This window comes from Oncorhynchus mykiss, chromosome 8 (genome assembly GCF_013265735.2).
Source record: "Oncorhynchus mykiss isolate Arlee chromosome 8, USDA_OmykA_1.1, whole genome shotgun sequence".
Classification (NCBI taxonomy): domain Eukaryota; kingdom Metazoa; phylum Chordata; class Actinopteri; order Salmoniformes; family Salmonidae; genus Oncorhynchus; species Oncorhynchus mykiss.
Window position 1 is genome coordinate 85,466,868 of NC_048572.1, and position 26,567 is coordinate 85,493,434.

The 26,567-nt window shown below is 40.0% G+C and overlaps 1 protein-coding gene across 7 annotated transcripts in view; it reads left to right on the forward strand.

The window, feature by feature from the left end:
- The window catches only part of hhatla (hedgehog acyltransferase like, a), a 41,491-nt gene that overhangs the window by 2,466 nt on the left and 12,458 nt on the right, over positions 1-26,567 (forward strand). The window contains exons 1-2 of one of the 7 annotated variants that reach the window (XM_036986612.1): positions 4,557-4,575; positions 10,943-11,082. In XM_036986612.1, the coding sequence (XP_036842507.1) occupies positions 10,977-11,082 (106 nt within the window). In that variant the 5' untranslated portion in view covers positions 4,557-4,575; positions 10,943-10,976. Of the gene's footprint in view, positions 1-4,556; positions 4,576-7,237; positions 7,468-7,596; positions 7,742-10,942; positions 11,083-26,567 lie in introns of those variants that run through there. The other 6 variants (XM_036986609.1, XM_036986608.1, XM_036986614.1 and 3 more) reach the window with 6 other exon arrangements.

Consider the following 26,567-nt stretch of genomic DNA (forward strand, 5'->3'; position numbering starts at 1 on the left):
TTCACAGTCCCCGCTGTTCCATAAGGTGTATCAGTTACCTGATGTGGAATAGAGTTCCATGTAGCCATGTCTCTATGTAGTACTTTGTGCCTGTGTGCCTCCCATAGTCTGTTCTGGACTTGGGGACTGTGAAGAGACCTTTGAGGGCATGTCTTGTGGGGTATGCGTAGGTGTCTGAGCTGTGTGCCAGTATTTTAAGCAGACAGCTCGGTACATTCAGCTTGTCAACACCTCTTACAAAAACAAGTCATGAGGAAGTCAATCTCTCTTCACTTTGAGCCATGAGAGATTGACATGCATGTCATTAATGTTAGCTCTCTGTGTACTTTTAAGGGCCAGCTGTGCTGCCCTGTTCTGAGCCAACTGCATTTTTCCCAAGTCCCTCTTTGTGGCACCTGACCACACTACTGAACAGTAGTCCAGGTGCAACAAAACTAGAGCCTGTAGGACCTGCCTTGTTGATATTGTTGTTAAGAAGGTAGAGCAGCTCTTTATTATGGACAGACTTCTCTCCCATCTTAACTACTGTTGTATCAATATGTTTTGACCATGGCAGTTCACAATCCTCAACTTGCTAAATTTCCACATTATTCATTACGACATGTAGTTGAGGTTTAGGGTTTAGTGAATGATTTGTCCCAAATACAATGCTTTAACTATTTAGGAATAACTTATTCCTTGCTACCCACTCTGAAATTAACTGCAGCTCTTTGTTAAGTGTTGCAGTCATTTCAGTTGCTGTAGTAGCTGATGTGTATAGTGTTGAGTCATCCGCATACATAGACACACTGGCTGTACTCGACTCATGTCTTAGTAAAGATTGAAAAAAGTAAGAGGCCTAAACAGCTACCCTGGGAAATTCCTGATTCTACCTGGATTATGTTTGAGAGGCACCCTCTGTGTTCTGTTAGACAAGTAGCTCTTTATCCACGTTATAGTAGGGGGTGTAAAGCCATAACACATACGTTTTTTTCCATCAGCAGACTATGATCGATAATGTCAAAAGCTGCACTGAAGCAACAAGACAGCCTCCACAATCTTTTCATCATCAATTTCTCTCAGCCAATCATCAGTCATTTGTGTAAGTGCTGTGCTTGTTCAGTGTCCTTCCCTATAAGCGTGCTGAAAGTCTGTTGTCAATTTGTTTACTATGAAATAGCATTGTATCTGGTCAAACAGCATTTTTTCCAGAGGTTTACTAAGTGTTGGTAACAGGCTGATTGGGTGGCTATTTGAGGCAGTAAAGTGGGCTTTACTAGAGGGATGACTTTAGCTTCCCTCCAGGCCTGAGGGCACACACTTTCTAGTAGGCTTAAATTGAAGATGTGGCAAATAGGAGTGGCCATATCGTCTGCTATTATCCTCAGTAATTTTCCATCCACATTGTCATATCCCGGTGGCTTGTCATTGTTGATAGACAACAATAATTTGTTCCCCTCTTCTACTCTGCCTTTGTGGAATTCAAAGGTACAATTCTTGTTTTTCATAATTTGGTAAAATATACTTGGATGTGTAGTGTCAGTGTTTGTTGCTGGCATGTCATGCCTAAGTTTGCTTATCTTGCCAATGAAAAAGTAATTAAAGTAGTTGGCAATATCAGTGGGCTTTGTGATGAATGAGCCACCTGATTCAGTGAATGATGAAGCAGAGTTAGCATTTTTTACCCAAAATGTAATTTAAGATGCCTCAAAGCTTTTTTACTATCATTCTTTATATAATTTATTTTTGTTTGATAGTATAGTTTATTTTTTATTTAGTTTAGTAAAATTATTTCTTAATTTGCAGTATGTTTGCCCATCAGTTGGACTGCCAGACTTATTTGCCATAGCTTTTGCACCATCCCTCCCAACCATACAGTTTTTCAATTTCTCATCGAATCCAATGGGATTTAACAGTTTTTACAGTCATTTTCTTAATGGGTGAGTGCTTATTAGTAACTGGAATAAGCAATTTCATAAATGTGTCAAGTGTAGTGTATGGTTTCTCCTCATTACACACCACAGACCAGCAATTATGATTTACACCATCAACATGTGAATCACTACAAAACTTGTTGTATGACCTCTTACACTTTATTAGGCCCAACCTTTGGAACTTTGGTTTTCCTACAGGAGACATGGCTACTATATTGTGATCACTACATCCTATGGAATTGGATACTGTTTTTTAATTATTATTATTTTTTAACTCTGCAGCATTAGTAAAGAAGTGATCAATACATGTTGATGATTTCATTCCTGTGCTCTTTGTAAATACCCTGGTATGTTGACTGACAACCTGATCCAGGTTGCAGGCACTGGTTACAGTTTGAAGTTTTTTTCTTGAGTGGGCAGCTTGATGAAAGCCAGTCACTATTTAAATCACCCAGAAATTATACCTCTCTGTTGATTTCACATACATCATCAAACATTTCACATGTTATCCAGATACTGACTGTTAGCACTTGGTGGTCTATAGCTGCTTCCCACAATAATGGGTTTTAGGTGAGGCAGATGAACCTGTAGCCATATTACTTCAACAGCATTTAACATAATATCGTCTCTAAGCTTTACAGGAATGTGGTTCTGAATATCGACGGCAACACCTCCCCCGTTGGCATTTCTGTCTTTTCGGTAGATGTTCTAACCATGTATTTCTACCACTGTACCATCAAAGGTACAGTGCCTTGTAAAAGTATTCATCCCCCTTGGCATTTTTCCTATTTTTTTTGCATTACAACCTGTAATTTAAATTGATTTTTATTTGGATTGCATGTAATGGACGTACATAAAATAGTCAAAAGTGGTGAAGTGAAAGGAAAAAAAATACATACAAATGGGAAAGTGGTGTGTGCATATGTATTCTCCCCTTTTGCTATGAAGCCCCTAAATAAGATCTGGTGCAACCAACTACCTTCAGAAGTCACATAATTAGTTAAATAAAGTCCAACTGTGGTCAATCTAAGTGTCACATGATCTGTCACAAGATCTCAGTATATATACACCTGTTCTGAAAGGCCCCAGAGTCTGCAACACCACTAAGCAAGGTGCACCACCAAGTAAGCGGCACTATGAAGACCAAGGAGCTCTCCAAGCAAGTCAGGGATAAAGTTGTGGAGAAGTACAGATCAGGGTTGGGTTATAAAAAAAAACTGAAACTTTGAACATCCCACGGAGCACCATTAAATCCATTATTAAAAAATGCAAAGAATATGGCACCACAACAAACCTACCAAGAGAGGGCCGCCCACCAAAACTCACAGACCAGGCAAGAAGGGCATTAATCAGAGAGGCAACAAAGAGACCGAAGATAACCCTGAAGGAGCTGCAAAGCTCCACAACGTAGATTGGGGTATCTGTCCATAGGACCACTTTAAGCCGTACACTCCACAGAGCTGGGCTTTACGGAAGAGTGGACAGAAAAAAGCCATTGCTTAAAAAATAAGCAAAGATGTTTGGTGTTCGCCAAAAGGCATGTGGGAGACTCTCCAAACATATGGAAGAAGGTACTCTGGTCAGATGAGACAAAAATTTAACTTTTTGGCCATCAAGGAAAATGCTATGTTTGGCGCAAACCCAATACCTCTCATCACCCCGAGAACATCATCCCCACAGTGAAGCGTGATGGTGGCAGCATCATGCTGTGGGGATGGTTTTCATCAGCAGGGACTGGGAAACTGATCAGAATTGAACGAATGATGGATGGTGCTAAATACAGGGAAATTCTTGATGGAAACCTGTTTCAGTCTTCTAGAGATTTGAGACTGGGATGGAGGTTCACCTTCCAGCAGGACAATGACTCTAAGCGTACTGCTAAAGCAACACTTGAGTGGTTTAAGGGGAAACATTTAAATGTCTTGGAATGGCCTAGTCAAAGCTCAGACCTCAATCCAATTGAGAATCTTTGGACTTAAAGATTGCTGTACACCAGTGGAACCCATCCAACTTGAAGGAGCTGGAGCAGTTTTGCCTTGAAGAATGGGCAAACATCCCAGTAGCTAGATATGCCAAGCTTATAGAGAAATACCCCAAGAGACTTGCAGCTGTAATTGCTGCAAAAGGTGGTTCTACAAAGTATTGACTTTGGGGGGTTGAATAGTTATGCACGCTCAAGTTGTCCATTTTTTTTGTCTTATTTCTGGTTTGTTTCACAAAATAATATATTTTGCATCTTCAATGTGGTAGGCATGCTGTGTAAATCAAATGATACAGACCCCCCAAAATCAATTTTAATTCCAGGTTGTAAGGCAACAAAATAGGAAAAATGCTGAGGGGGTGAATACTCACTGTATAATCTTAGTGAGTTTCAGAGATAGTCAGAATATGAATGTCATCTGTTACAAGCAAGTTATTTACTTTATGGACCTTGTTTCTCAGGCTGCATATGTTAATATGGGCTATTTTTAGCACATTTCTGGGTTGCTTGATTGTTTTAAATTCTTTACTGGGAAGCTTATCAGAAGTAGACCTGCTCATGTTATTTATGTTGGAGCTGATAGTACAGGGTGAGCTGCACAAAGTGGTCTTCCTGCTAGGGCACACCGCCTCAGTGCTAACAGTATAACTCTGGTTCATAGACTCATGATTACTGCATACAGTAAGTACATTTAATTGACTTACATTGTGTCTGCCAACACTCCTAGGATAATGTACATTTGATGCAGATTTATGATGACTCATTGTCACAATTGCTGGGATTAACTGAGCTCGTCTTGGGTCATTGATAAGTCATTGTTTCCACGCAGCCTTGAAATGCGTAGACAGAGTTCAGGAGTCAAGATGATTTGGATGAACTCCGTCATTCCTGTAGAGTATCTTCTGTTTCCAGAACTTTTTCAACGTTATCCATAAAAGGGATTCCAGCAGGGTTACAGTAGTCTTTTAGCCAGATGTTTTATGCCAGTAGCCTGCTGAATCTTTCACACCCGTAGCCTAACGACGGCACTGGACATGATTGGCCGTTTGTTTGGAGTCTTTTACTGCTAAAATCAGTTCTTTAAAATCAATGTTCAGATGTTTCGAGATAGCCCTCTTGATTTTGTTTGACCCCATATGGACTACGTCAGCATCAGCTCCCGGCATCTGTGGTAGATCAGTCGGAAGCAGCCTTGTTATGTTCTGTACTCGTGCTCCTGGGTAGCACTGTGTTTTTGCATTGGGAACCGAGATGTTTCTCACCATAGAGCTGCCAATGATGACGGCTGGTGGTGTTGAATGGAAAGGTGTCTCAGGCAGCCTCACGGTCTGATGAGGGTGTGAGTGCTGAGAATCTGAACCAGATGTAGAAGCCACTGGAGAGGAAGACAGAACAGAGGACGAATACGCAGGTACCTCCGAATCCAATATCGAATGGGAAGCCCCTAAGGAAGAGGGCGCCGGAACCTCTGAATCCAGGGCGACAAAGCGGTCTGTGACGGTCCGGGCATAACATCTCTAAGGAGGCCCCTGTTGCCAGAGGACGCTTTCTTCGACTTCCGCGGCGAGTGACGTACCTCAATGGCTGATTGGTTGGGTCGAGAACAGTTCCATTCTCCAGGGAAGGGGGAGACCCCTTCGGGGAAAGATCCCTGCTGAGCCAGTCGGCTGTGGAGAGCCGGGGTGGAAGAAAATGAAAAAGTAGGCAGACGTGGATTCCCCAGTAGCTTGTGTAGGTTTGCTACCTGCTATCTAAGAGTAGCCACTTCGCTACTGTAGTTCTCCACAAGCAAGCAATTGCTACATTGAAAGTCAGCGCAGTCCAGATCATTCCGGAACAAAGCAAAGTAAATACAGCTTCTGCAGCGCTGGGAACGTTCAATATTTGAGGCGGCTGAGCCAGCTCGGCTAGCTGGGCTTCCGTGTCTCTCCCCCTATGTGGAATCTGACAGGATCCCAGGACAGACAGCTGCGCTCACAGCAACTAAGCCCAACAGAGTCGCAGGATCCAAAATGAAATACAAGTATATAAAAACAACATTTACAAGGAAACACTGTCAACTTAAAAATAAAAAAAACTAAGTCTCTTGTTCAGCTTTTGTTCAGCCTTCAGCGTTCAATAACAAACAACATACATAGCCTGATCTGGTGGATATCATTCTCATGAAGCGGAAACAGAGTGAAGGAAAAGCAGCCAACAAGTGCTCAGCATATGTGGGAACTCCTTCAAGACCGTTGGAAAAGCATTCCAAGTGAAGCTGGTTGAGAGAATGCCAGGAGTGTGCAAAGCTTTCATCAAGGCAAAGGGTGGCTATTTTGAAGATATATTTTAATTTGTTTAACACTTTTTTGGTTATTACATGATTCCATATGTGTTATTTCATAGTTTTGATGTCTTCACTATTATGCAAACAATGTAGAAAATAGTAAAAATAAAGAAAAACCCTTGAATGAGTAGGTGTGTCCAAACTTTTTACTGCTACTGTATTTGTATTCCCGGACTCTGACATTGCTCATTCTAATATGTCTTTGTGTGTATTGTTTTGTATTGTTCGGTATTACTCCGCTGTTGGAGCTAGAAACATAAGCATTCCACTGCACCTGCGATAATATCTGCAAAATATGTGTACGCGACCAATAACGTTTGATTTGATAACAGGCATAAGTAGTTGCAGGTCTGTCGAGATCTTCACAATTAATATAATAATCTGCGCAGAATCTCGAATGGCTTTGATCAGTTGCCCCATGTACTTTAATGTAATTTCAACTGCAATCCAGGTCATTTGGTTCTGCTATTAGATGAAGCACAGTCACAACACAATCTGTTTTAAAAAATATAAACAAAATATCTGACTTTGTTTTATCTCATTTGAACTTTGCTGCGCTTTTAAATGGTTGAAAGCCCAGTGAAAGACATTTGGGTGACAACTAAACCAAAAATCAGACATTGTTTTTCCATTGGAATTTGGCTGTATTTTTAGATGGTTGAAAGCAAAGTGATAACACATTGGAAATTCAACTCACAATTTGAGTGTGTGAATATAGCTTGTAATCTCATTGATCAACGTCTCGATCAAGTTTTACCCAATTACCCATGTTGAAATGACGTGGTGTGACCATTGATCAATTCAATGCATGAACATTCCTGAAGGCTATGGAATATGATATAGCAGAACCATCATCATGTCAGAGAGTAGGCTGCGACAGTATCCATTCCATTCTCTCTCTGCGCTGTGGAACCTGCGTCCGTTTTGACGGACAGTCACTGGACCACCTCTCACTGCGGCGCAGTTCTGAAAAAGATAAATATATCCCGTAGAGTGGCACCCACACCCCCACCCCCACCCCCACCCTAGTTCGCAACATCCTCGACTGCTGCGCCTGGCTATCACAGGGGGTACGGCACCGGCGTTACCAAAAGCAGGGACGAATGAATTAGAAAAACAAAACGCCTTACAAACCCAAACCCCTTTTACTTCTTATTTTTTGTTGACATTTTGGGGAGAGGGACAGCAATACACCTTGTAACCTGTCCTGTGGCTGAGAAGCGGATAGAAAGGTCAGTATAGAACAGGTGCGCTATCGGATGACTGTGACATAATCGCATTGAAATACGGTAGAATTTTACTGCAACAATGTATTGCATGCTGGCAGCGTAGGCGGTTTTAGAACAGTAGACCTACCGCTAAATAGCGTTCAATTTGTATGCAACACACTCAAGCCGACGCTGGAGTTCTTCTTTGGCATTAAAACGATCTTGGCAATTGGGTTTGTTATTCCAACTCCATCTAACTCTCTCAACTTGGTGCAGTGTGGCCATATAATCCTGTTTCTATATGCCAGCGCAGGTACGTTATTCTTCCAACTATAGTCATAATATGAACACAGTCTAGGCCTATAGCTAGTTGTGTATTCCAGTGCACCTTTCTTGGTCATTTTATGCGATGCTAATTTACAAGGTGGTGTGATTCCCCGATGCGTCTCACTGCAGATATCACATAGCATTGCAGCTGCTGAACGGTGGCGGAGAGAGCGAGAGAGCTCAACTGCTATGGCTAAAATAGGAGAGGAGGTAGGATTGCTCAGCTGACAGTGCTGATTCTGGGGATCTCTGAGCAGGGCAGTTTGTGAGGCGTTACAGTCCAATTTAGAACACGCTGTCTCTGCCGCTGTCACTGACTTGTCCCCCCGAAGCTTAACAGGAAAATATACTTTTAAAACGTTTTTTTTTGTTAAGAATGTTTAGTGTTTTTTATATGACCAGCATTTCTAGAGATCCAACTCTCAATGTTATGTTGTTAAAATGGTCTCACATGACTACTGTTACCATTATCGTTGTTTTGAAATTAGAAACAACGTTTGAAGCAGTGTAGGCCTACAGTTGAGGTTGATAAGGGAGGACTTTTCAAACTGTACAAGATATCTTGTATTGCAATCAGGGTCAGCTCAGGGCATAAACGACATAGGTTGTCAATCAGCCCCTCGGCCCCACTAAATTTTATTTTAAAAATGTGGAACACAGTCAGGGTCTCAACTTACTGTTTAAAGTTACAATAGTAAAATACACAGGGTGCCAGTTCGACATTTAGTTGTGCATCAGCATTTTTTCTCTTGTTTTGTCGGTCAATGACAGTCACTCAATTAGCCATGTCAGCTAGCTATTTTTAGATTGGTAAATGAGCCTCGACAGTTATCTAAACTTGTAGTAATCATGGCTGAATACAGACCAAGGCATAGGCCCACATACATTTTGTTAGTCACTCTCATTCAGATCATTAACATGGCATAAGTCATCGGGGCGGCAGGGTAGCCTAGTGGTTAGAGCGTTCGACTAGTAACCGGAAGGTTGCAAGCTCAAACCCCCGTGCTGACAAGGTCTGTCGTTCTGTCCCTGAACAGGCAGTTCAGGCCGTCATTGAAAATAAGAATTTGTTCTTAACTGACTTGCCTAGTTAAATAGGCAAAATGTGTAGATTTGCAGGAATTTTGCTTTAAAATGTCAAAAAAATTATCTCTGCCCTATGGCAAAATGTGTGGAACTGCAGAAAACTTGTTGTAAAACTGCAACTGCAACAAGTACTAAATTGTCTCCCTGCCCCAGAATTCAGGAAGTGATTTTTTGATTTTTGATTTTTTTCCACATTTTGTTGTGTTACAGCCGGAATTTAAAATGGATAAAATTTAGATTTTACTGTATCTGTAAAGTCCCTCAGTCGAGCAGTGAATTTCAAACACAGATTCAACCACAAAGACCAGGGAGGTTTTACAATGCCTCGCAAAGAACGCCTCGCAATATATTGGTAGATTGGTAAAAAAAAAAGAAGAAGGCAGACATTGAATATCCATTTGAGCAAGATTTTAATCACACTTTGGATGGTGTATCAATACACCCGGTCACTACAAAGATACAGGCGTCCTTTCTAACTCAGTTGCCGGAGAGGAAGGAAACCACTCTGGGATTTCACCAAAAGGCCAATGGTGACATTAAAACAGCTACTGTACAGAGTTGAATGGCTGTGTTGGGAGAAAACTGAGGATGGATCAACAACATTGTAGTTACTCCACAATACTAACCTAATTGACAGAGTGAAAAGAAGGAAGCTTGTACAGAATACAGATATTCCAAAACATGCATTGTGTTTGCAACAAGGCACTAAAGTAATACTTCAAAAAATTTCGCAAAGCTTTTGTCCTGAATACAAAGTGTTATGTTTGGGACAAATCCAAATACAACATATTACTGAGTACCACTCTCCATATTTCCAAGCATACTGGTGGCTGCATCATGTTATGGGTATGCTTGTAACCTTTAAGGACTGGGGACTTTTTCAGGATAAAAAATAAACCTAATGGAGCTAAGCAAAATCCTAGGGGAAAACCTGGAGGAAAACCTGGTTCAGTCTGCTTTCCACCAGACACTGGGAGATGAATTCCCCTTTCAGCAGGACAATAACCTAAAACACAAGGAAAACCTGGTTCAGTCTGCTTTCCACCAGACACTGGGAGATTAATTCCCCTTTCAGCAGGACAATAACCTAAAACACAAGGAAAACCTGGTTCAGTCTGCTTTCCACCAGACACTGGGAGATGAATTCCCCTTTCAGCAGGACAATAACCTAAAACACAAGGAAAACCTGGTTCAGTCTGCTTTCCACCAGACACTGGGAGATGAATTCCCCTTTCAGCAGGACAATAACCTAAAACACAAGACCACATCTACACTGGAGTTGCTTACCAAGAAGACAGTGAATGTTCCTGAGTGGCCAAGTTACATTTTTGACTTAAAACTACTTGAAAATACTGTATATGGCAAAACCTGAAAATGGTTGTCTAGCAATGATCAATAACCCATTTGACAGAGCTTGAAGAATTTAGAGAATAATAATACCTATGGGGAATGAGTCAAGGGGTGTGATAGCTTCTGAAGGCACTGTAGGCTACAATAACAGCAGAACCATATTGTTATACAAGGCTTTAGTCCTATAGGTGTCAATGGTTTTTTCCCCCTGTCATCATACTTTTAACCTATTGCACCTAAACACTGCGTTATGCTGAAGTAATGGAATTACATTCACCTTTTTTTTTGTGCTTGTTCAATATCACATAACATTTTTTTTAAAAAGATCTCCTATTTTCAACATTTGAACTGAGTACTTTGTGGCTTTCACACAGGATGGCTGCAATGGTTGATATGGTTTAACAGTTATTATGCAATGTGTGCATTTTTTTTGTGACAGTGACTGACACAGAAGCTTGCAAAATACATTATGTTCATGAACAAGACTCAATATGGGGTGTTTTTGTTGTTGTTGTTTCAAACCACTACTGACTGGTATTACCGAGAATAGTCAACATCTCCTTGAGGTGAATTCTTCTCCCATAGCAGGTCAGTATTGTAATTTCATTCCAAAGTGGTTCTCTCTCTCTCTCTCTCTCTCTCTGTCTCTCTCTCTCTCTCTCTCTCTCTCTCTCTCTCTCTCTGTATATATAGATATAATGCCTACTATCATTTTAGCCTGTTCTAATATCCTCCTTTCCCTTCTCCTCAGGTCCCCTGTGTGTGTTTAGTGCCAGAGATCCACCATGAGGCTCAAGGCAGCCCTTCCTAAGCTGGAGCTGTACCTGTACGCAGCGGTGCTCTACCTGTCTCTACTATGGGCTGGTACCTGGATCTGGGACGCATCCGCTGGTGAGTAGAGGACCATGAGTTGACATTGGACTTTGGACCAAATTACACCCTATTCTCTATTTAGTGCACTGGGGCACTAATTAATGAAGGAATAGTTTGCCATTTGGGACGTGCCATTGGTGTAACTGTATCGTTGATTTGACGTGTCTGATGTCTGAATTGCAGTTTTTCTTTGTGACAGGTCTCCCTTGTAAAACAAATATGAATCTCATAGCTATCCACATCATGTCCTATGCACTCTTGTCTTCATAACCAACCTGTATTCTTTCATCAAAGGAGGTCACTATTTTCACATTAACCTGCCTACACGCTGATGGAAAACTGACTCTGCAGAACATTGCTCAGCGGTTTGTTTTGTTGTTTGTTGTTGTTGTTTGTTGTTTGTTGTTGTTGTTGTTGTTGTTTGTTGTTGTTGTGTTGTTGTTGTTGTTGTTGTTTTTTGTTGTTGTTGTCTCTCGTATAGATTTTCCTCCTTGTACATTATCGTCAGTCAAGCGTGATATTTAAACCTCTCGCGTCACGTTGCTTGACGTGTTTCCGTCTACAGTATCTGATTGAAAGGAAGAGGCCTTAAAAAGGCTTTCTCATTAGATTCATCTGTGTATTATGAGTGTCAGGTTACTATAATAGGCCTAATTAGCAGCTATAATTGTCCTACTTATTAGATAAGGAGGATATTCTTGGTGTCTAAATGACAGAACGCGTCGGGGAGTCAAACACAACCAGAAATACCATCGTCTGCCAGTGTATTATATTTGTAATAACTTGTAAATATGTGTATACAATATTTATAAAAGTATGTGTCAAAGGCTTTTTAATGAAAGTCATTATGAAGTGTTACCAGCCAGTGTGTGTATTCCTTGTTCAGTTTGCTGACGAAAGCTATTCAGAGATGTTATCGATGTCCCGCAGAAGAGCTGCATGGTATAAAGCTGCAGTATAGTCAGGCATTATCTTCGTGAATTGATTTGAATAAAGTGACGGGGCAGATTATGTAACCTCTGTGGATGGATGGATGCATGAGCAGGGAGGGAATTACGCATGCTGCAGTCTGTGTGTGCACTGCAGTCGGACCGTGTCAAGCTGAAGTAGTGGAGCTTTGTCCTCTAGGTTTCTGCTCAGCCTAACTGCAGCCTACATTGTAATAGAGGGATTTCTTTAGCCCACGGCGCTAGCTTGTAAACAATGACTGGGTTATAGAATAAAAAGCTCAGATGTACAGTATGCTGCTGCAACCACCACTACCCGGCAATGGGACAATAAAGACTTTCTGAATTATGGGGATGATGTTGACTTGCTTTCCTCTCACTGTCAGTTGTGGTTTAAAGTACAGTAGAGTACTGCAGAGTAGAGTACAGTAGAGTACTGCAGAGTACAGTACAGTAGAGTACTGCAGAGTACAGTAGAGTACTGCAGAGTACAGTACAGTAGAGTACTGCAGAGTACAGTAGAGGACAGTAGAGTGCAGTACAGTACAGCAGAGTACAGTAGAGTACAGTACAGTACGGTAGAGTAGAGTACAGTAGAGTACGGTAGAGTAGAGTACAGTAGAGTACGGTAGAGTAGAGTACGGTAGAGTACAGTACAGTACAGTACAGTACAGTAGAGTGCAGTACAGTACAGCAGAGTACAGTAGAGTACAGTACAGTACGGTAGAGTACAGTACGGTAGAGTACAGTAGAGTATAGTACAGTAGAGTACTGCAGAGTACAGTAAGTACAGTAGAGTACTGCAGAGTAGAGTACAGTACAGTAGAGAACAATAGAGTACGGTTGTACAGTAGGTTGTATTATAGGTAATACAGTAGGTTGTTCAGTAGGTTGTACAGTAGGTTGTATTATGGGATGTATTATAGGTAATACAGTAGGTTGTTCAGTAGGTTGTACAGTAGGTTGTATTATGGGATGTATTATAGGTTATACAGTAGGTTGTTCAGTAGGTTGTACAGTAGGTTGTATTATGGGATGTATTATAGGTTATACAGTAGGTTGTTCAGTAGGTTGTACAGTAGGTTGTATTATGGGATGTATTATAGGTTATACAGTAGGTTGTTCAGTAGGTTGTACAGTAGGTTGTATTATGGGATGTATTATAGGTTATACAGTAGGTTGTTCAGTAGGTTGTACAGTAGGTTGTATTATGGGATGTATTATAGGTTATACAGTAGGTTGTTCAGTAGGTTGTACAGTAGGTTGTATTATGGGATGTATTATAGGATGTACAGTAGGTTGTTCAGTAGCCATCCTACAATCTAAACTTGATGCCCTCAATCTCACACAAATTATCAATGAACCTACCAGGTACCTCCCCAAAGCCTTAAACACGGGCACCCTCATAGATATCATCCTAACCAACTTCCCCTCTAAATACACCTCTGCTGTCTTCAACCAAGATCTCAGCGATCACTGCCTCATTGCCTGCATCCGTAATGGGTCAGCGGTCAAACGACCTCCTCTCATCACTGTAAAACGCTCCCTGAAACACTTCAACGAGCAGGCCTTTCTAATCGACCTGGCCGGGGTATCCTGGAAGGATATTGACCTCATCCCGTCAGTAGAGGATGCCTGGATATTTTTTAAAAATGCCTTCCTAACCATCTTAAATAAACATGCCCCATTCAAGAAATTTAGAACCAGGAACAGATATAGCCCTTGGTTCTCCCCAGACCTGACTGCCCTTAACCAACACAAAAACATCCTATGGCGTTCTGCATTAGCATCGAACAGCCCCCGTGATATGCAGCTGTTCAGGGAAGCTAGAAACCATTATACACAGGCAGTTAGAAAAGCCAAGGCTAGCTTTTTCAAGCAGAAATTTGCTTCTTGCAACACTAACTCAAAAAAGTTCTGGGACACTGTAAAGTCCATGGAGAATAAGAACACCTCCTCCCAGCTGCCCACTGCACTGAAGATAGGAAACACTGTCACCACTGATAAATCCACCATAATTGAAAATCTCAATAAGCATTTTTCTACTGCTGGCCATGCTTTCCACCTGGCTACTCCTACCCCTGTCAACAGCACTGCACCCTCAACAGCAACTCGCCCAAGCCTTCCCCATTTCTCCTTCTCCCAAATCCATTCAGCTGATGTTCTGAAAGAGTTGCAAAATCTGGACCCCTACAAATCAGCCGGGCTAGACAATCTGGACCCTTTCTTTCTAAAATTATCTGCCGAAATTGTTGCCACCCCTATTACTAGCCTGTTCAACCTCTCTTTCGTGTCGTCTGAGATTCCCAAAGATTGGAAAGCAGCTGGGGTCATCCCCCTCTTCAAAGGGGGGGACACTCTTGACCCAAACTGCTACAGACCTATATCTATCCTACCATGCCTTTCTAAGGTCTTCGAAAGCCAAGTCAACAAACAGATTACCGACCATTTTGAATCTCACCATACCTTCTCTGCTATGCAATCTGGTTTCAGAGCTGGTCATGGGTGCACCTCAGCCACGCTCAAGGTCCTAAACGATATCTTAACCGCCATCGATAAGAAACATTACTGTGCAGCCGTATTCATTGATCTGGCCAAGGCTTTCGACTCTGTCAATCACCACATCCTCATCGGCAGACTCAACAGCCTTGGTTTCTCAAATGATTGCCTCGCCTGGTTCACCAACTACTTCTCTGATAGAGTTCAGTGTGTCAAATCGGAGGGTCTGTTTTCCGGACCTCTGGCAGTCTCTATGGGGGTGCCACAGGGTTCAATTCTTGGACCGACTCTCTTCTCTGTATACATCAATGAGGTCGCTCTTGCTGCTGGTGAGTCTCTGATCCACCTCTACGCAGACGACACCATTCTGTATACTTCCGGCCCTTCTTTGGACACTGTGTTAACAACCCTCCAGGCAAGCTTCAATGCCATACAACTCTCCTTCCGTGGCCTCCAATTGCTCTTAAATACAAGTAAAACTAAATGCATGCTCTTCAACCGATCGCTACCTGCATCTACCCGCCTGTCCAACATCACTACTCTGGACGGCTCTGACTTAGAATACGTGGACAACTACAAATACTTAGGTGTCTGGTTAGACTGTAAACTCTCCTTCCAGACCCATATCAAACATCTCCAATCCAAAGTTAAATCTAGAATTGGCTTCCTATTTCGCAACAAAGCATCCTTCACTCATGCTGCCAAACATACCCTTGTAAAACTGACCATCCTACCAATCCTCGACTTTGGCGATGTAATTTACAAAATAGCCTCCAATACCCTACTCAACAAATTGGATGCAGTCTATCACAGTGCAATCCGTTTTGTCACCAAAGCCCCATATACTACCCACCATTGCGACCTGTACGCTCTCGTTGGCTGGCCCTCGCTTCATACTCGTCGCCAAACCCACTGGCTCCATGTCATCTACAAGACCCTGCTAGGTAAAGTCCCCCCTTATCTCAGCTCGCTGGTCACCATAGCATCTCCCACCTGTAGCACACGCTCCAGCAGGTATATCTCTCTAGTCACCCCCAAAACCAATTCTTTCTTTGGCCGCCTCTCTTTCCAGTTCTCTGCTGCCAATGACTGGAACGAACTACAAAAATCTCTGAAACTGGAAACACTTATCTCCCTCACTAGCTTTAAGCACCAACTGTCAGAACAGCTCACAGATTACTGCACCTGTACATAGCCCACCTATAATTTAGCCCTATCAACTACCTCTTTCCCAACTGTATTTAATTTATTTATTTATTTTGCTCCTTTGCACCCCATTATTTTTATTTCTACTTTGCACATTCTTCCATTGCAAAGCTACCATTCCAGTGTTTTACTTGCTATATTGTATTTACCTTGCCACCAAGGCCTTTTTTTGCCTTTACCTCCCTTTTCACCTCATTTGCTCACATCGTATATAGACTTGTTTATACTTTATTATTGACTGTGTGTTTGTTTTACTCCATGTGTAACTCTGTGTTGTTGTATCTGTCGAACTGCTTTGCTTTATCTTGGCCAGGTCGCAATTGTAAATGAGAACTTGTTCTCAACTTGACTACCTGGTTAAATAAAGGTAAAATAAAATAAAATAAATAAATAAAAAGGTTGTACAGTAAGTTGTATTATAGGTTGTACAGTAGGTTGTATTATAGGTTATACAGTAGGTTGTACAGTAGGTTGTATTATAGGTTGTACAGTAGGTTGTATTATAGGTTATACAGTAGGTTGTACAGTAGGTTGTACAGTAGGTTGTATTATGGGATGTATTATAGGTTGTACAGTAGGTTGTAAAGTAGGTTGTATTATAGGTTGTACAGTAGGTTGTACAGTAGGTTGTACAGTAGGTTGTACAGTAGGTTGTATTATAGGTTGTACAGTAGGTTGTACAGTAGGTTGTATTATAGGATGTATTATAGGTTGTACAGTAGGTTGTACAGTAGGTTGTATTATGGGATGTATTATAGGTTGTACAGTAGGTTGTACAGTAGGTTGTATTATAGGTTGTACAGTAGGTTGTACAGTAGGTTGTATTATGGGATGTATTATAGGTTGTACAGTAGGTTGTACAGTAGGTTGTATTATAGGTTGTATTATGGGATGTATTATAGGTTGTATTATAGGTTGTACAGTAGGTTGTACAGTAGGTTGTATTATGGGATGTATTATAGGTTGTACAGTAGGTTGTAAAGTAGGTTGTATTATAGGTTGTACAGTAGGTTGTACAGTAGGTTGTATTATGGGATGTATTATAGGTTGTACAGTAGGTTGTACAGTAGGTTGTATTATAGGTTGTACAGTAGGTTGTATTATAGGTTGTACAGTAGGTTGTACAGTAGGTTGTATTATGGGATGTATTATAGGTTGTACAGTAGGTTGTATTATAGGTTGTATTATAGGTTGTACAGTAGGTTGTACAGTAGGTTGTATTATGGGATGTATTATAGGTTGTACAGTAGGTTGTACAGTAGGTTGTATTATAGGTTGTACAGTAGGTTGTACATTAGGTTGTATTATAGGTTGTACAGTAGGTTGTACAGTAGGTTGTATTATGGGATGTATTATAGGTTGTACAGTAGGTTGTACAGTAGGTTGTATTATGGGATGTATTATAGGTTGTACAGTAGGTTGTACAGTAGGTTGTATTATAGGATGTATTATAGGTTGTATTATAGGTTGTACAGTAGATTGTACAGTAGGTTGTATTATAGGATGTATTATAGGATGTATTATAGGTTGTACAGTAGGTTGTACAGTAGGTTGTACAGTAGGTTGTACAGTAGGTTGTATTATAGGATGTATTATAGGTTGTACAGTAGGTTGTACAGTAGGTTGTATTATAGGATGTATTATAGGTTGTACAGTAGGTTGTACAGTAGGTTGTATTATAGGATGTATTATAGGATGTATTATAGGTTGTACAGTAGGTTGTACAGTAGGTTGTATTATAGGATGTATTATAGGATGTATTATAGGTTGTACAGTAGATTGTACAGTAGGTTGTATTATAGGATGTATTATAGGATGTATTATAGGTTGTACAGTAGATTGTATTATAGGATGTATTTTAGGATGTATTATAGGTTGTATTATAGGTTGTACAGTAGGATGTATTATAGGATGTATTTTAGGTTGTACAGTAGATTGTATTATAGGTTGTATTATAGGATGTATTATAGGTTGTACAGTAGATTGTATTATAGGTTGTATTATAGGTTGTACAGTAGATTGTACAGTAGGTTGTATTATAGGATGTATTATAGGATGTATTATAGGTTGTACAGTAGATTGTATTATAGGTTGTATTATAGGATGTATTATAGGTTGTATTATAGGTTGTACAGTAGGATGTATTATAGGTTGTATTATAGGTTGTACAGTAGATTGTACAGTAGGTTGTATTATAGGATGTATTATAGGATGTATTATAGGTTGTACAGTAGGTTGTACAGTAGGTTGTACAGTAGGTTGTACAGTAGGTTGTATTATAGGATGTATTATAGGTTGTACAGTAGGTTGTACAGTAGGTTGTATTATAGGATGTATTATAGGTTGTACAGTAGGTTGTACAGTAGGTTGTATTATAGGATGTATTATAGGATGTATTATAGGTTGTACAGTAGGTTGTACAGTAGGTTGTATTATAGGATGTATTATAGGATGTATTATAGGTTGTACAGTAGATTGTACAGTAGGTTGTATTATAGGATGTATTATAGGATGTATTATAGGTTGTACAGTAGATTGTATTATAGGATGTATTTTAGGATGTATTATAGGTTGTATTATAGGTTGTACAGTAGGATGTATTATAGGATGTATTTTAGGTTGTACAGTAGATTGTATTATAGGTTGTATTATAGGATGTATTATAGGTTGTACAGTAGATTGTATTATAGGTTGTATTATAGGTTGTACAGTAGATTGTACAGTAGGTTGTATTATAGGATGTATTATAGGTTGTATTATAGGTTGTACAGTAGGATGTATTATAGGTTGTATTATAGGATGTATTATAGGTTGTATTATAGGTTGTACAGTAGGATGTATTATAGGATGTATTTTAGGTTGTACAGTAGATTGTATTATAGGTTGTATTATAGGATGTATTATAGGTTGTACAGTAGATTGTATTATAGGTTGTATTATAGGTTGTACAGTAGATTGTACAGTAGGTTGTATTATAGGATGTATTATAGGATGTATTATAGGTTGTACAGTAGATTGTATTATAGGTTGTATTATAGGTTGTATTATAGGATGTATTATAGGTTGTATTATAGGTTGTACAGTAGGATGTATTATAGGATGTATTATAGGTTGTACAGTAGATTGTATTATAGGTTGTATTATAGGTTGTATTATAGGATGTATTATAGGTTGTACAGTAGGTTGTACAGTAGGATGTATTATAGGATGTATTATAGGTTGTACAGTAGATTGTACAGTAGGTTGTATTATAGGATGTATTATAGGTTGTACAGTAGGATGTATTATAGGATGTATTATAGGTTGTACAGTAGATTGTACAGTAGGTTGTATTATAGGATGTATTATAGGATGTATTATAGGTTGTACAGTAGATTGTACAGTAGGTTGTATTATAGGATGTATTATAGGATGTATTATAGGATGTATTATAGGTTGTACAGTAGATTGTACAGTAGGTTGTATTATAGGATGTATTATAGGATGTATTATAGGTTGTACAGTAGATTGTACAGTAGGTTGTATTATAGGATGTATTATAGGTTGTACAGTAGGTTGTATTATAGGATGTATTATAGGATGTATTATAGGTTGTATTATAGGTTGTACAGTAGATTGTACAGTAGGTTGTATTATAGGATGTATTATAGGTTGTACAGTAGATTGTACAGTAGGTTGTATTATAGGATGTGTTATAGGTTGTATTATAGGTTGTACAGTAGATTGTACAGTAGGTTGTATTATAGGATGTATTATAGGATGTATTATAGGTTGTATTATAGGTTGTACAGTAGGTTGTATTATAGGTTGTATTATAGGATGTATTATAGGTTGTACAGTAGATTGTACAGTAGGTTGTATTATAGGATGTATTATAGGTTGTATTATAGGTTGTACAGTAGATTGTACAGTAGGATGTATTATAGGATGTATTATAGGTTGTACAGTAGATTGTACAGTAGGTTGTATTATAGGATGTATTATAGGTTGTATTATAGGTTGTACAGTAGATTGTACAGTAGGTTGTATTGTAGGATGTATTATAGGTTGTACAGTAGATTGTACAGTAGGTTGTATTATAGGATGTATTATAGGTTGTACAGTAGATTGTACAGTAGGTTGTATTATAGGTTGTACAGTAGATTGTACAGTAGGTTGTATTATAGGTTGTACAGTAGGTTGTACAGTAGGTTGTATTATAGGTTGTACAGTAGGTTGTACAGTAGGTTGTATTATGGGATGTATTATAGGTTGTACAGTAGGTTGTACAGTAGGTTGTATTATAGGATGTATTATAGGATGTATTATAGGTTGTATTATAGGTTGTACAGTAGATTGTACAGTAGGTTGTATTATAGGATGTATTATAGGATGTATTATAAGTTGTACAGTAGGTTGTATTATAGGTTGTATTATAGGATGTATTATAGGATGTATTATAGGTTGTACAGTAGATTGTACAGTAGGTTGTATTATAGGATGTATTATAGGATGTATTATAGGTTGTACAGTAGATTGTACAGTAGGTTGTATTATAGGATGTATTATAGGATGTATTATAGGTTGTATTATAGGTTGTACAGTAGATTGTACAGTAGGTTGTATTATAGGATGTATTATAGGTTGTACAGTAGGTTGTACAGTAGGTTGTATTATAGGATGTATTATAGGTTGTACAGTAGATTGTACAGTAGGTTGTATTATAGGTTGTACAGTAGGTTGTACAGTAGGTTGTATTATAGGATGTATTATAGGTTGTACAGTAGGTTGTATTATGGGATGTATTATAGGTTGTACAGTAGGTTGTACAGTAGGTTGTATTATAGGTTGTACAGTAGGTTGTACAGTAGGTTGTATTATAGGATGTATTATAGGTTGTACAGTAGGTTGTATTATGGGATGTATTATAGGTTGTACAGTAGGTTGTACAGTAGGTTGTATTATAGGTTGTACAGTAGGTTGTACAGTAGGTTGTATTATAGGTTGTACAGTAGGTTGTACAGTAGGTTGTACAGTAGGTTGTACAGTAGGTTGTACAGTAGGTTGTATTATAGGTTGTACAGTAGGTTGTACAGTAGGTTGTATTATAGGTTGTACAGTAGGTTGTACAGTAGGTTGTACAGTAGGTTGTACAGTAGGTTGTACAGTAGGTTGTATTATAGGTTGTACAGTAGGTTGTACAGTAGGTTGTATTATAGGTTGTACAGTAGGTTGTACAGTAGGTTGTATTATAGGTTGTACAGTAGGTTGTACAGTAGGTTGTACAGTAGGTTGCACAGTATGTTGTATTATAGGTTGTACAGTAGGTTGTACAGTAGGTTGTATTATAGGTTGTACAGTAGGTTGTACAGTAGGTTGTATTATAGGTTGTACAGTAGGTTGTACAGTAGGTTGTACAATAGGTTGTACAGTAGGTTGTACAGTAGGTTGTATTATAGGTTGTACAGTAGGTTGTACAGTAGGTTGTATTATAGGTTGTATTATAGGTTGTACAGTAGGTTGTATTATAGGTTGTACAGTAGGTTGTACAGTAGGTTGTACAGTAGGTTGTATTATAGGATGTATTATAGGTTGTACAGTAGGTTGTACAGTAGGTTGTACAGTAGGTTGTATTATAGGTTGTACAGTAGGTTGTACAGTAGGTTGTATTATAGGTTGTACAGTAGGTTGTACAGTAGGTTGTATTATAGGATGTATTATAGGTTGTACAGTAGGTTGTATTATGGGATGTATTATAGGTTGTACAGTAGGTTGTACAGTAGGTTGTATTATAGGTTGTACAGTAGGTTGTACAGTAGGTTGTATTATAGGATGTATTATAGGTTGTACAGTAGGTTGTATTATGGGATGTATTATAGGTTGTACAGTAGGTTGTACAGTAGGTTGTATTATAGGTTGTACAGTAGATTGTACAGTAGGTTGTATTATAGGATGTATTATAGGTTGTACAGTAGGTTGTACAGTAGGTTGTACAGTAGGTTGTATTATAGGTTGTACAGTAGGTTGTACAGTAGGTTGTATTATAGGATGTATTATAGGATGTATTATAGGTTGTATTATAGGTTGTACAGTAGGTTGTACAGTAGGTTGTACAGTAGGTTGTATTATAGGATGTATTATAGGTTGTATTATAGGTTGTACAGTAGATTGTACAGTAGGTTGTATTATAGGATGTATTATAGGATGTATTATAGGTTGTATTATAGGTTGTACAGTAGGTTGTATTATAGGTTGTACAGTAGGTTGTATTATAGGTTGTACAGTAGGTTGTATTATAGGTTGTTGTAGGAACTGCTGGTTAGTGCTCATTGTCAGTATTTATGGTTGAACTTTAGAGAGTGATATATTTTTCTCCCTCTATCTGCCATATGGCCCTGCCTTTCAGAAGTACCAGGATCCCCGGCAGCAAGGTTGTCTTTTCGTGCCCTTGGACCTGAGAAACACAGCTCTCGTGCTCCTTGTCAAGAGTATTTCTGTCTCCACCTCAGAAAGTGCTGTTCTCTTCCTCGTCTCCTGTTGCGTGGAATATTTCAATTCAATCATCGAGGGCCACGATACACGCTGGAACATAATCTCCTCAAAAACGAGGACGGCTTTGAGGATATGATTATTATTGTGGGAAATATGAAGGGCTTTGTGATAACTAAGTAGGTTATGCAATGCTGATGGGGCTTTGCTCAATATGCTGCGGCTCTCTTTTTTCTAAAAATTTCCCCCATTTAAACATATTTGTGTTGTAACATACAGTTGAAGTTCGGAAGTAAAAAAATAAAAATAATTATTATTTATTACAAAAAACACAAGGAAGGGGTAACATTAAAGTATTAGAACACGAAGGACAAACAATACAGCATCAAGACACTATCAAACACTACAGCATCAAGACACTATCAAACACTACAGCATCAAGACACTATCAAACACTACAGCATCAAGACACTGTCAAACAATACAGCATCAAGACACTATCAAACACTACAGCATCAAGACTCTATCAAACACTACAGCAACAAGACACTATCAAACACTACAGCATCAAGACACTATCAAACACTACAGCATCAAGACACTATCAAACACTACAGCATCAATACACTATCAAACACTACAGCATCAAGACACTATCAAACACTACAGCATCAAGACACTATCAAACACTACAGCATCAAGACACTGTCAAACACTACAGCATCAAGACACTATCAAACACTACAGCATCAAGACACTATCAAACATGTATCAGTCTTCCTGCAGCAGAGCCATCCTTATGTGTGAGGGTGCGTGTGTATGATAGTGATATAAAATATATGTCATAGTTTCCTTTTTCATGATCACAATCTTGTGAAACCCGAACCTTCCAAGATCCCCCCACAGTTCCCCAATACAGTGCCTTGCGAATGTATTCGGCCCCCTTGAACTTTGCGACCTTTTGCCACATTTCAGGCTTCAAACATAAAGATATAAAACTGTATTTTTTTGTGAAGAATCAACAACAAGTGGGACACAATCATGAAGTGGAACGACATTTATTGGATATTTCAAACTTTTTTAACAAATCAAAAACTGAAAAATTGGGCGTGCAAAATTATTCAGCCCCCTTAAGTTAATACTTTGTAGCGCCACCTTTTGCTGCGATTACAGCTGTAAGTCGCTTGGGGTATGTCTCTATCAGTTTTGCACATCGAGAGACTGACATTTTTTTCCCATTCCTCCTTGCAAAACAGCTCGAGCTCAGTGAGGTTGGATGGAGAGCATTTGTGAACAGCAGTTTTCAGTTCTTTCCACAGATTCTCGATTGGATTCAGGTCTGGACTTTGACTTGGCCATTCTAACACCTGGATATGTTTATTTTTGAACCATTCCATTGTAGATTTTGCTTTATGTTTTGGATCATTGTCTTGTTGGAAGACAAATCTCCGTCCCAGTCTCAGGTCTTTTGCAGACTCCATCAGGTTTTCTTCCAGAATGGTCCTGTATTTGGCTCCATCCATCTTCCCATCAATTTTAACCATCTTCCCTGTCCCTGCTGAAGAAAAGCAGGCCCAAACCATGATGCTGCCACCACCATGTTTGACAGTGGGGATAGTGTGTTCAGCTGTGTTGCTTTTACGCCAAACATAACGTTTTGCATTGTTGCCAAAAAGTTCAATTTTGGTTTCATCTGACCAGAGCACCTTCTTCCACATGTTTGGTGTGTGTCCCAGGTGGCTTGTGGCAAACTTTAAACAACACTTTTTATGGATATCTTTAAGAAATGGCTTTCTTCTTGCCACTCTTCCATAAAGGCCAGATTTGTGCAATATACGACTGATTGTTGTCCTATGGACAGAGTCTCCCACCTCAGCTGTAGATCTCTGCAGTTCATCCAGAGTGATCATGGGCCTCTTGGCTGCATCTCTGATCAGTCTTCTCCTTGTATGAGCTGAAAGTTTAGAGGAACGGCCAGGTCTTGGTAGATTTGCAGTGGTCTGATACTCCTTCCATTTCAATATTATCGCTTGCACAGTGCTCCTTGGGATGTTTAAAGCTTGGGAAATCTTTTTGTATCCAAATCCGGCTTTAAACTTCTTCACAACAGTATCTCGGACCTGCCTGGTGTGTTCCTTGTTCTTCATGATGCTCTCTGCGCTTTTAACGGACCTCTGAGACTATCACAGTGCAGGTGCATTTATACGGAGACTTGATTACACACAGGTGGATTGTATTTATCATCATTAGTCATTTAGGTCAACATTGGATCATTCAGAGATCCTCACTGAACTTCTGGAGAGAGTTTGCTGCACTGAAAGTAAAGGGGCTGAATAATTTTGCACGCCCAATTTTTCAGTTTTTGATTTGTTAAAAAAGTTTGAAATATCCAATAAATGTCGTTCCACTTCATGATTGTGTCCCACTTGTTGTTGATTCTTCACAAAAAAATACAGTTTTATATCTTTATGTTTGAAGCCTGAAATGTGTGAATACTTTCGCAAGGCACTGTATCTGTCCCTCAACCATTCGAGACCCCTCCCACAGTCCCCCCCCCCCCCCCCCCCCCCTCGGAATAAAAAAAATAAAAAATACAATTAATTCCATTTCCCACCCGCAAGAACCCCCCCCAAGGCACCAACAACCAAGAGAACTAAAGAGAAGAAAGGAAAAGACAGAATAAAACAGCAAACAACAATGAAAAATAAATAAATAATAATAATAAATCAATTTAAAACAAAGGACATCAAGGACAACTGAAATCATAACAACAATGCCTACTGTATATGTTTGTGTGCATGTCTGGCACTATTACATGTATGTGTGTGTTCTTGTATGTGTTTATTTGAATGAGAGCGTGTGTATATGCATGTGTAGAAACACCTGCAAGGCATCAGCCTCAGGCAAACAGGCATTAGTTGTAAAAACACTGACACTTGGTATCATTCAGATGTACTTTTATGATGTTTTATTTTGACTTTTTTCCCCCTTTATCTTTAGACCCTCATTCTCTCTCTCACACAGCAACTCCACTCCCACTTGTCTCCAATTCCACATACCTTCCCTTAGCTCATCCCATCATTCTCTCTCTCACACAGCAACTCCACTCCCACTTGTCTCCAATTCCACATACCTTCCCTCAGCTCATCCCATCATTCTCTCTCTCACACAGCAACTCCACTCCCACTTGTCTCCAATTCCACATACCTTCCCTCAGCCCATCCCATCATTCTCTCTCTCACACAGCAACTCCACTCCCACTTGTCTCCAACTCCACATCCCATCCCTCAGCTTCCCTCAGCCCATCCCTCAGCTTCCCTCAGCCCATCCCATCCCAACCCTCAGCTTCCCTCAGCCCATCCCAACCCTCAGCTTCCCTCAGCCCAGCCCATCCCAACCCTCAGCTTCCCTCAGCCCATCCCATCCCAACCCTCAGCTTCCCTCAGCCCATCCCATCATTCTCTCTCACACACACAGCAACTCCACTCCCACTTGTATCCAACTCCACATCCCATCCCTCAGCTTCCCTCAGCCCATCCCAACCCTCAGCTTCCCTCAGCCCATCCCAACCCTCAGCTTCCCTCAGCCCATCCCATCCCAACCCTCAGCTTCCCTCAGCCCATCCCAACCCTCAGCTTCCCTCAGCCCATCCCATCCCAACCCTCAGCTTCCCTCAGCCCATCCCATCATTCTCTCTCACACACACAGCAACTCCACTCACACTTGTCTCCAATTCTACATACCAACCCTCAGCTTCCCTCAGCCCATCCCATCCCAACCCTCAGCTTCCCTCAGCCCATCCCATCTATCTCTGCTGGCCACCCTCAACCCATCACATCCCAACCCTCAGCTTCCCTCAGCCCATCACATCCCAACCCTCAGCTTCCCTCAGCCCATCACATCTATCTCTGCTGGCCACCCACTTCGTGTTTCTACGCAACACATATCTTTCAACTATGCTGTGATGTTTAACGTACAATTTCAATATATCTTATCGAATAGAATCTACAGATTGCGTGTTGAACATAAATACTTTTATTAAGAGTATTAGTATATTAGTAATTGACTGACCCGGTCTCTCCAGATCTCCTAACATACCTATTTCTAGGGTCAACCAGAAAAAGGCTACCTGAGGGTATGCTGCTGCTCTTACCAAAATAACACACTCAATGGAAATATCAACACGTAACTGTCTTTTTTCCCCTTCTTCTTCCAATTACACAAGTTCAAAGGTTAAAAAAGATTGTATCAGACAGAAGATGGATGTGGTTTGCCTTGCTACCCAGACTCCTTAGCCTGGCTACCCAGACTCCTTAGTCTGGGCAAATGCCACGCCATGCCCACGAACGTTAGAACGAGAGTAGCAGAAGAACTCAGTTTGAT